At 43.1% G+C, this 12,103-nt stretch overlaps 1 protein-coding gene across 1 annotated transcript in view; it reads left to right on the plus strand.

Moving 5' to 3' along the window:
- The first annotated feature begins 4,537 nt into the window (after window positions 1-4,537).
- The window catches only part of LOC109479627 (MAM domain-containing glycosylphosphatidylinositol anchor protein 1-like), a 13,083-nt gene continuing 5,517 nt past the window's right edge, over window positions 4,538-12,103 (plus strand). The window contains exons 1-2 of the mRNA XM_019781613.1: window positions 4,538-4,613; window positions 7,895-7,904. Of these exons, the coding sequence (XP_019637172.1) occupies window positions 4,544-4,613; window positions 7,895-7,904 (80 nt within the window). The 5' untranslated portion in view covers window positions 4,538-4,543. The remainder of the gene's footprint in view (window positions 4,614-7,894; window positions 7,905-12,103) is intronic.

The raw sequence follows: 12,103 nt of genomic DNA on the forward strand, positions 1-12,103 counted from the left end.
TCTCGTCACAGGGGCGATGAAGGGTACACCTTACTCAAACCTACTGCAGGAGTTAGAATGGGATACTTTATCCTCTAGACGACAATACAACTCACTCACCATCATGTACAGGATGACGAAAGGCCTCGTACCTCCACATCTACAGTCGCTTACTCCACCAACAAGGGGCTCCCAGTTCACACGTATACAACTACGCAACAATACTCACCTTTGTGTTCCTCGCTGTCGGACTCAGGTTTATAAAACCAGCTTTATTCCACATACATCTTCACTTTGGAACCAGCTACCCCAGACAGTCAGAGACGCCAGCAACCTTGCTGCTTTCAAGAGAGCGAGTAAAAAGCACCTGTTGACCACGAGGCATCATCAGATGTACCGTACTCTAGGCTCAAGGCCGAACAACAGACGCACTACCAGGTTACGCGTGGGCTGGTGCCAACTGAACAGTACACTATACAAGATGAAGATCAAGGGCAAAGCATGTGTCTGCGGTTCTTCTTCTGAAACAGTCCAGCACTACTTATTACATTGCCCCCTATACTCTGACCATCGCAGCAGACTTACTGCAGCTGTTGAACGACTTGTCCAACAACGTCCCACCGTTTCCCTCCTACTTCAAGGTTCACCAGACCATGACCCTATTATCAATAAGCAACTCTCAGATGCACTTCATACGTTTATAACATCTTCAAAAAGATTTACTTCCGGCTGATCCTCTGCTTTTCCATATTGTACTAAGTTCTAGTTTTTACGGTATTTACATGCCTTAGCACCTTTCTAATCTTAGCTATTTTTGTATATAGATGTACATGATTCTTAGCTCTTTCTTGTTATTCAATTGTATTTGCTGTTTGACATGTATATTGTATGTATGTATGTATATTCTATGTATGTGGTCACGCCATCAGCTGATTAGCTGCCTTGTGTCCACATTGTATTGTCTTCGTCGCAATTTCAATAAATAAAATAAAATAAAATACTTCTAGGACCAAACCTCCCAAAAACTTAGACCCAATTAAGATTTAAATTGCTCCATGTACATACATGTTTGGTGCCGATGCGTGCGCCGGGGTCTAAATTTGCTCGTTCTGAACGTCACCATGAATTAAGACTCGCATAGAACTCCCTTTCCAGCTGACCCTCGGGTCGGCGCGCAGATGAATGTATTATATCTCCGTCTGTCTGAATTATGCACGATTTATTACCAGCTTGGAAGAAGCGACTGATGCAAAATTTATCAAAGAAAAATATCGCCCCAGACACCGCGGGAGTTGGAAAAGCGGTATCTTCTGGTAGATAATTTGTTGGTTCATTCACAACCTTGGCTAGGAAATTGGGCCAGCAAATAAGAGGTTCAGACAGAAGGGCAGTGGCAGAAAATCTCATACGGAATTCGGGTGAGAGAAGAGATTGACTGAAAATCCCGGGACGCCAACGCTCTTTGTGAGACAACCCGAGAATGTCAATGTACTGGGATAGATTATTTACACTGTAAAATGTCTTAAGGAAATCCACCATAAAATGCTAATCGTAACTCCTGAAGCAGTATGCTGTAACAACGGCAATACATTTGAGTGTGTAACTGTCGGCTTTACCAGCAGATGACGGCTAGAGAGCGAGACGGGATGTACCGTTAATGCATGCAGATGATGCCTGATTCGGCCACTCTCCTCTTTCAGGCCTATTCCCGATCGTCACCCTTCCTCAGCCAGAATGATGTGATTGTCCATATAAAATTGAGAGTGTGATGACATTTAAATAGGAAAGCTGCCTCTCAAACACCATTTGCCTCAATACCCCCTGACGCCTCGATAACAAATACACCTCATTCCGAGGCCAGTAATCTGGTAGGCCCGTGTTTGGACAGAACCTCACCTTCAGCACTTACAGAACACATCACACTTATAGATAAGAGTAGGGGCATGACCGCTATGAGATGGTGACAATCAATCAGTGTTACAGGGCGCATGTACGGGGTGGTAAGTACGGGACTAGTGGGTCAGGCCAGCAGGTATAAACGCTGATACATTATCAGACACACTAAGTACTTAGATGGACATGTGCAGGATATGAAAGGGTTTGACTGTTGCCCCCTGTCTCACATACACAAGACATATAGAAAGAGTTTTGATTAATCAATTTGTATGTCATATTCATGCCCAAGGGCTAAATACAGAGATGAGAATACTCGGTAATGCATAGTAATCAAAAGAATAACTCAAAAGTCTTAGGTACTACATTCTACTTAATCTAAGTCCTCCTGGAGAGAAATAAGTTAGTATCATATCATTGGGATGCATAACGTTTGAATATATGACCGGTTTTACGCAGACGTTACTGAAACAATACGGACATAAACGAGTAACTGTCACACTAACGAGTAACTGTGTCTTCGGTAATTAGAACTGGATCCGCCAGGCCTTGTTTGAGAAGCCTAGTTGCTTGTTATTTCTTATGATCATCTCCTATAGATTAAGTTTCACGTGTTTGTATCACCAAATAACGGAACTCCCTGATTTACTTTCCGATAGTCTCATACGTCATGCTTCATTAGGCCACAGAAAGTACATTTTATAGATGACATCCTCAGCTGACTCCAAATCTAATGCAATAGGGCGAAGAAAACAAGATTTCAACATTTTCAAATTTTGACATCATTAAGCTTGTTAAAAAAAGAAATGACACTGTATATTGTGTTAAGTTTACTGCAAACTATTGCAATATCCATTTGTCACTGAAACAACTTTGAAAAATAATTTTCACTGTACAAATGGTTTTTATTCAGTGGGAACATCACATATACGCAGCCACCATCAGATATAAACGGAATGGAATACTTCAATGCATCAAGGAAGCAAAACAATAAATCAGAGCCTTGTCTTGTCTCCTCTCTTCATAATTTCTGCCATCTACATTCCGGCATGGCAACAGACACATCTTTGCCCATTTTCGGCACGTTGACCACTGTCAGAGGGCAACAAAATTCCTTGTTTTCTTTTTTCCAAAATCAGGCGAAACTCTGATGTCTTGCTGTGGTCTTAGATTAAATTTCACGTATTTGTGTCACCAAACGGAACTCCCGGATTCACTTTCCGAGCCCCAGATAGTTCCATGCTTGATGCTTCATTAGAATGCTGCACGAAGACGTACGGAATGGCGTAAGAATAATGACATTTATCAGCCACGCGTTCATCAACTCCAAAATATAATTACTCGGTATAATCTCATTACTAAAATGCGTTGTCTTTTCCGAGACTATTAATTCTACCCGTGATACGGTTACTGTGAGGTTCAGGGTGGTTTAATGCACAGTGAAGGTCACAGTAAATACAGATGCACTTTTTGAAGGAATATTCCCCATGAATGTAATTAATAAAAACAATTGCAGAAGCTTCTTGTATTTCCGTGTGCAGAACTGTGAGTTCACAAAGTAGTACTTGTGAGTTCGAACTAAATTGCCTTGACGTCACGGTTACGCTGGCGACTGCTCATTGCTCTTTCATAAACTTCCCGTTGACGTTAACGTTACTTCTGTGGTCGAAGGTGAGTAATGGAACCACTGTGGGCTGATTTTTAAAACGGTGTGGAGGACCTTCGCCTTGAAGACGTGTGGAGCAATTTGAAAGAGTTGGCTTTTACGGTATAAACCGGTCAATACGTGGACCAGGGCACACGCAGCACCTATTAGCGAGGAGGGTGGGACGGACGCAAGGTATGGACCGACAGGTTTAATCTCTTATAAAGCAAGTACAAACTTTAATTTCCGACACAAGAAATTGGACTTACCCAAATTTTCGACTGTACAACTCCAGTCTTTGTCAGGGTATAAGAGATCCACCGCTTCAGTGACATCATTTTATTTATGGAGATGCAGGACTCGGTGAGCGCGAAATTGCAGTTTAAACTTGCTTCACAATGACTTCTCCCAACACAGATGAGTTTTCAAGGTATAATCTTTGTCCAGATGTAATTTAGAAAACGATACCCCTTTTTGTTCAATGGTTATCGTTCTGAATTCCAAGAATCTTGTTTGTTACTACCTGTAAAGAGTTTTCTCATTTTGACTCAAGCCTCACCAGCGTATACCAGTATCTAACTGTCAGGATAGACAGTCCCTAGGATACGAGCTGAACATGTATTTTACAAGGTGTGGGGCCTAACGACCAGCTCTTCAGGACGCCCTTACATTTGATAGCATGAAAGAAAAACTCCCATCATTCACTTGAAATTGCTGAAGGACTCTGGACTTAGCGTGGAAAGCTAATTAGCACTCAGGTGTACCACGTGACCACACCTTACCCACTCTCCAGAGTATTACTAGTATATTGTCTGCACGTAGCGTGCCGTTTTCTCTGAAAATCACTCGAGATTTTTCTTACACCATTCACGTTCAGATGCTTGACAAAATATCACCGTAAGAAAAAAGTATTCTGTAGAGATGTGAGGAGGTGTCTATCCGGAGTCCCCGGTGGCGTGAGGCTGATTGTGTGTGCGGTTGTGCACCTGCGTGGTTCGCTCCGTTCTTTGGGCTCGGAACAGCGGCATGGCGTGCATCGGGCGGACTCGGCTGCTGTTTTGCGGTTGGATTTTACTCTTCCTGCACTCATACAAAGGTAGGAGTGAACACTTTGTGGTCAACACACGATCGATACATTAGCCCTTACACTTTCTGTGAAGATTTAATGATTTGTAAACTTTCTAATGGTCGAAGAGAATTTGAAGCATACTTCAATCACCAACGAGATGAACAGTCTTCCACCGGCCCTTTAAAATGTTTTTCTTGTAGTGTTATGTTAAATATTTAGTCCTTTAGTCATTGTAATGCTGTCAGGTGGTAGCTGCTACTTATTATTCAGCAATGTGTACAGTCCGAAAGACCACAAATTGTGGTCAGTTTTGGGGGGACAGGAAAAAGCTGTCGACAGCGCTAACGCTGTAACACTTGATGCGTCCATTGAAACGTTCCATGTAGCGGCGGAAAACACCTAATATCAGCGTACTGCAATGTGTGGCGAGTTACACTGTCATATTCTGTGGCTTTGTCGTTTTGGGAAAAGCATGACAGCTCTGAATGTAGCTCGGGGGGAGATATATATTCTGCGGTTGTATTAATCCTTGTTTTCCGGCGGCGGTGGCGACACTCGTGCTGTTCTGACGGCCCGTTTCTCCTGCTCAATTTCCGCTCCATGATTTTTTTTTACTCTGCCCGCGAGGGACGAGGTGCTGGAATCGAGATACGGTCATGTTAAAAGCAGGTCGCTCCCTTTGAGTGCAACACCATTGACAAACATCCCCTGCAATATGTGATAAAGTAGCTCCATGACGACCCTTAAAGGCCACGCAGAGGAGAAACATGATGCAGAGGCCGTTAAAAACGATTTTTCATGCCCCCAAATTGAGCCGAATGTGCGAAATGTAGCTACGGAGAGACCACCTTTAGCGAGGATGATACGACTGGGGCCAATAGATAGGAAAGAGCTCATTCATTCGTGATGACTTTTGAATTTACGAGGGAGTAAAAGCGCCCAAGAGGTCTAACTCTGGACAAGCCAACCACAGGCGCCCTATGTGTCAGGATCGTGCCTGTATAGCGATTACTCTGCGAGCGAGCCAAAAGCCGTGAAAGACGAAGGTGAACAGATATCACCCAACACACGACGCCACGCTGGGACGCTATTTGCGAGAACTATTCACGAACTGTTGCGCCCATTCCTCAAACCATATCTGCGAGGCCATGACAATGTGTCCGTAGCGCAAATCTAATTTGTTTGTGTTGTAAACTGCAATTTTCTCCAATGGTCCCCTGGAGGCTAGTGTTTTCGGCTCCGTGATCTGACGCATGATCACGTTCTCTATTATTTCGGACGACGCTTTTCATCCATCACAAGGCACGCAACCTTCGATTATTCTCGCTCTTAGGCCCCGCCAAAACACTTCCGCCCTTCTCGTCGTTTATCGATTTTTTTTTCTAACTTCAATTAAGATCTGAGAATTGAGAGCAACCGTGGGCTAGTTTCAAATGAATTTCAAATGATATTTTGATATCCTTATCTTCAGAACAAATCATATCGGAGCTGAGGCAAAGGGAACACAGTCGTTCACAACAGTCTGACAATCAGATAATGCTTCCCTCTCCAACATTTTTCTCTCTCTCTCTCTGACGTCCTCCTGAAGTTTACTTATGAATGTTGTCATTACCGAGCACACGAGATTGATATTCCATCCCTGTCCGTCTCGGCGTAAGCTCCGGGCTAATTCAATGGCTGAGAACCCATTGTACAATAATGAGGTATCACGAGGGGTTTGATGTAAGAGTGCCTGCACTTAAACCAGCGTGGGTACTACTTAGAAAGGCGCGGGTATGGCCTCTGTTCACACTGATAGGCAAGTTTGACTACATACGCTGCATCTTAAGCTGAAGTGCTGGGCGTCATGATTTAATGTACTTTCGCCAGGTTGCGCGTGGATCTGACACTTCAATATAAGAGGCTCTCATAAAAGACCAACTTCCTAGAAGAGACTGAGTACAGTTTGTCTAGGACCTGCAACTACTCTCCAAGCAAAGGTTTGGGTTTTGGGTTATTTCCTGAGTGTTTTAGGCTTTTTTTTATCGATATCAGTTTTTTTTGCACTGGGATTTCTTTTCACCCAATCCAAGGAGAAAAAAATTCTAGTGCAAAAAAGAAACCCCGATACAAAAAGCCTAAAAACACGCCAAAAATAACCCAAAACCCAAACCTCTGCTCGGAGAGTACCTGCAACACGTTATGCTTCATTCGGAAGTTGTTATTTCTGTCGCTCGATATCGTTATTTTCATTGTAGATGAATTGCATCAATGTCTCGAGCGGAGACGTTATTATGTACGAACACTGATGTGATAACGCCAAGGACAATGCAGAAATTCCCCACATTCACAGATCATTAACAACGTATGTGTTTCACATGTGTTATATCTGCATCATTGGCAGGACTGTTTTTCTTGCAAACTGACATGATTTACCAGTAAAAGTCCAAGTTACACGTCAACCAAGGGTAATTGGTGATTACGTCAAGTTCTTTTAAAGCTGAAACTGCATTTCGTTTGAGAGAAAAAGTTCGAGGATCTCTAGAGCAGCGGAGAACTTTTCAAATGGCAAAGTTTACTGGAGCACTGCTGTGTTTTTAGAGCGAAGTTTAGTATTCCGCGGCCTGCGGGGGCGGGTTGAAAGCCACGAGCCCCGACAGTGATATTGAAACTGCGGTACCAATAGCGACACCCTCGGTGCCATTTCTGTGAAAGGGCACAGTTCGCAGGAGAGCGGCAAATGCCAGGAGTAGAAAGGTTATCACGGCGGTTAGCAGCGTTACCTGGCGGGTCTCCGTCGGCGGTCTGCCGGTAATTAAAGCTTTTAAAGGCGCATCTGGTGGCAGGTGAGACCCGCGTTATCTACCCTACACCGGTCGTTCAGGCCAGAACGAGAATTAACAATAGAAATGTCAGATACTTACGAGCGAAACGACGGGCTTTATGGCATACAAGATGTCGTTACACGCTCCATGGTTCATTGACACTTCGGGTTGAGAAGCGATTATAGCTATATAACGCACGGTATGGTGGATCTATGTTACTGTCAAAAGTGCTGGGAAATGCAGTAGAACGATACTATACACCACCCAAACCTTACTCAAGATTAGATTGCACTGAAATATCAGAGGTATGAGCCTACGTACATAGATGATATGTCAGAGGGCAGGGTACATGGAAGAAACATAACCATGAACAATGTTTATCAGGTTCTTCATGTAAAATGAACAGGGCGCAGTGACGGCGTTATGTCTTGGTACTCTACTCAGAATGTGGCATTCAGAAACTTGATACAGGGAAGTTGGCATTTTGTTTATTCATTTCTTCAGAGGTGTCAAGGTAAAGCAGCTTACGTTTAATGAATACCGATGCTATCTTCTTACGGACGATTTTATAACACACCGTCTCATAATGTCAAGGTAAAAATTCATTGCAACTTGCTAATGAAGATTAAATCAGTTATATGAGCTCGTTGCCTGATCATGTGGTATTTTCTGCGTAGGTGCTAAAATTCTCTTATTTTCTGAACCGGTAATCCTCTTATGATGAAACCACGTCACGTGTAAACTGTGATTCGGTCATTTCAAGTTCATACTAGTCGTTTGCAATACAGAAGGCTTTATATTCTGTTCGGTACGTGGTTTTATCATATGCTGAAGACAGTCTAATGTTCCTCTCGGGACCAGACGGGTTGTTGGTCGTGGCCAATGAGGCTTGCCTGTAAAAAAGAAATAACGAAGAGGGAGATAATGATAGGGAGGGCCCAAATAGACTAATGTAATGTTTTTGAACGTTTTCTTGTCTCTTTTATGTGGCTGGCTAATGTGTGGTTTATAGCTTCCCCGTATTATCAGGGGCATTAATATTTACGTCATTCCCCCTAATATGTACCTTTGGTACGGTAACAGTTAGCAATTCTAGAGAGAATTGGGTGGGATAGATAGATGGATGGGACTGTGAACAATGTAGGCCGTCCAGTGATAATTTAAAGCCCATGTGTGAGGGTGTGGCCTTTATATTATTCTATTGGTAAGAACGCCAATAAAACAGTAAAACTGGAGCCAAATTGATTTTTCATCGTGCCTCCATGATGATGGATTATTGGTTGACCGGAGCGCCCTTGGTGCCTGTGATTTACAACTTCTCTCTCCAGCCCAAGGCGGTTTTACCAAACTCTCGCTATCATCGTGTGGAAAGTTTTGAGGAGTCCGTAGCGAACAGTATTCCTTGAGAGCTCACGAGAGCAGCAATTCATGAGACACGATTATAACCTTTCCCGCGGGTTGACAGGTATTAGCATGTCAAAGGAACAAAGTGCCGGGAGGGAACCGTGAATGGTCGGCAGGGTTGCCCCGGACACCGGCCCTCTGAAATCAGAAAAGGCCAACTTTATCGAATTCTAAGCAGAAAATCGAACCAAGGGTCAGAAAGGTGAGGAGCAACTGCACTTTAAAATATCTCCCGTCAGTGGCTGGAATTGCTAAAACTTAACTAAAGGTAAAACCCCGTGATACAGACGTCAGAGGTGGACGGCTGGATGCGCTGTGTAAGCGTTAGTGCGACACAAATACAGTGATGTGCCCGGTAGATTACAGGTAGGCAATAAGAAACTGTTGCACAAACTGCACGTCTTACGCTGCAAATTGGAAGTATAGGGGGTCAGTGGCCCTTAGAAAACCGCCGAGCTTCCTACAAAATTCAATTTTACAATCAGTACGTTTCTAAGCAAGAAGGATGCTAGACTACATTAACCTGAGCCTTGTTTGGTTTGCAAAATACGATTGTCCAAATAAATCTTCGGTTTTTGTGATTTTGTTTCCTATTCTACGGTTGCACTACCCTGTTATCTCGTCAACCATCTGTCTGGTGATGATAATTCTTCATCAAAGATGTGACAAGAAAAATCTATGTCACGGTTATGTTCTATCCACATTTCTGTTCTCCCCTCCATCACGGAACTCATTGGGAATTTTATTGCTCCCTTCCCTTCTTCATGTTCAAAGTAAATCGATCCGTCCTTACAGCCTTTTCCTTTGGGATGCCATATTTACCTCCTGGTACGGAGGTATTGTTTTGATATGTCTCAGTGTGCATTTGGGGGTATTTGAATGTACTATTATACAATGGAGTGGTAGAAAGAGATTTTGTTACCGCAGATTGACGGGAAGGTCGAATTGTGGGTCATAACAATTTGCTCTTAGGCTGGGAGGAATTGAATGATACAAAGGATATTTCATTTTCTATCCTGAACTTCCTGTTATATTCATGTCTGTTGTCTTATGGAGATTATTGAATGTACTATCATACAATGGAGTGGTAGAAAGAGATTTTGTTACCGCAGATTGACGGGAAGGTCAAATTGTGGGTCATAACAATTTGCTCTTAGGCTGGGAGGAATTGAATGATACAAAGGATATTTCATTTTCTATCCTAAACTTCCTGTCTGTTGTCTTATGGAGACAAGTGGGAAAATGCATAGACAGAATCAGACAGAAATTCACAATAATGAATAAAACGATAAAAATTTCGCAACAACTGTAAATACTTAAGTTAACGTTAGTGTAAAATATTGATTTCTTGTTCAAAAGACACTAGAAATAGCTTCAGTTAGCATTCTCCACGGAGACTTATATTTTCTGTGATTGCACTAATTGGTAGCTACGTGCTAGAAACAGTTCTACTCAGAAATACATAAGTGACTTGCCATTACTTAATAAGTTCCCTTTTCTACTAATGCAACTGTGCATAGGTAATTTGCCTGTTGCTTTACTTAATTTTTAAAAGTGACCATAGAGATTTACTTGTTTTCTTATTATTCTACGCACAAAAAGAAACTATGTGAAGAAGCTGCCTTAATTATCTTATAGCTGTCACACGATAGTTGATGTCAGTTTCAAAACCAATCGATACGATAAGCTCCTATCAAACGTCAGCAGTACACGAGCTGTTTCAGCGATTGTACAGGACATCCGTCTTGTTTTTGTGTCCTTGATTTAATTTTCAACGCAGCTTAAGCTTGACAAGAACAGTAACACTATTACTTATCAACAAAGTCTCGACTGAAGATTCAAAGTTTTCGTGCCTCGATGAAAAGCTCTGTGTACTGGATATACTTCGTCTGATTTTAGATATGATTAGGTACTCAGATCAACGCTATGAATCTTGTACGCTCTCATTATCAAAAAAGATATCGCCGGGTGTCTCTTATTGATAACCTTTTGGACATTCAAAGGTGGAAGATTTGTAGTCATTATCAATACACTGCTTCAATCGGGAGAACTGTAGTTTGATGTTACACCACCGCCTTTGCGTGGGCGGGCACTTTGAAGTTTAGCCTCTGTCAGATGAAATAGAGTTATCCATGTAATTTGTCGGAGGTTGATGCCTGTAATCCCTTTATTACATCTGAATCAAAGCGTTGATCACAGAAGAGTCTGGAACACAGAACATATAAAAATGGAATTATAACACGCGCTGTGTGAAATCTCTCCCTTGTTCGGTAATTTTACCGTGAAAGAAGAAGGATTTCTGCGTCTGATATCGCCCAGGAACACAGCGTCATGTGACTCCCACACTCCCCCGATCTTCTCGCCAAGTTTTAGGCGCCTTTTCATTTCCGCCGGGAATTGGAAACTGTTTTATTCAGGAGGACAAAGTAGCGTTCCAATCTTTGCCCGGGGTTTTACAAAGAGGGAGATCACGAAGTCTGACAGCGAAGCTAAACGAGTTTGCCGGGCGACGTTGCAAGGAAAGGCTTCTCTGTGAAGTAGGACTTTCAATAATCGAGGTTGTAGGAGGGTTATTTCCCAAGAAGCCGCTTGTCAGTACGGGTATGGTGCGACGAACTGTTGTAAATTGGGGCTGGTGAATCCGAGCGTACAGAGCACGTCTTCTAGTCTGTTATTGGTGATCGCCCTGTCCTCGGTGCTGAAATTGAAGTGATTGCGCAATTACGATGGCAATTTCATACTTAGAAGGGTCGGGAAAATGGACTTTAATGAAAGGGAGGAGGCCTATCAGTTAGCCCCAGCCCGCTCAGTATTGGTACGCACAGGCCGAGTGCACCAGCTATTCTGCCTGTAATTTCCTACTTCCCACCTGCATTGATGCTTACGGAAAATGCGTGACGTCCGTCCAAAGTGTTGGGAGTTTTCACACTTCGACTAGGAAAGCTTGACCTTGCTTACTTCCAGTTCAAGCACTTCGTCAGCCGCGGTATCAGCCTGGTTGTAACGGTTGCCAAACGTTGACTAATCGTGGGTAGATAAGTGTACTTCCTTCTCCAGCTCAGTTCTCGATAAGGGTCGTCTCCGGGCAATTTACTGTGAGGGGAAAATGGCACACACCTCTGCCGTTTCGTCTCGAAACGGAGGTGATGGAATTCTGTAGCCACTTTACAGTACTTTTGACTTGACGTGGCAGGCACCGATCATGAGATGGTAGATGGGGTCATTATACCAGTAAGACTCCCCTGAAACATAAACGGCGCCCCACGGCAACAAACCACTTAACGAATCGCTCTTTTCACGTACGTGCCT

Source organism: Branchiostoma belcheri, unplaced genomic scaffold (genome assembly GCF_001625305.1).
Source record: "Branchiostoma belcheri isolate BF01 breed outbred unplaced genomic scaffold, Haploidv18h27 scaffold5, whole genome shotgun sequence".
Taxonomy (NCBI): domain Eukaryota; kingdom Metazoa; phylum Chordata; class Leptocardii; order Amphioxiformes; family Branchiostomatidae; genus Branchiostoma; species Branchiostoma belcheri.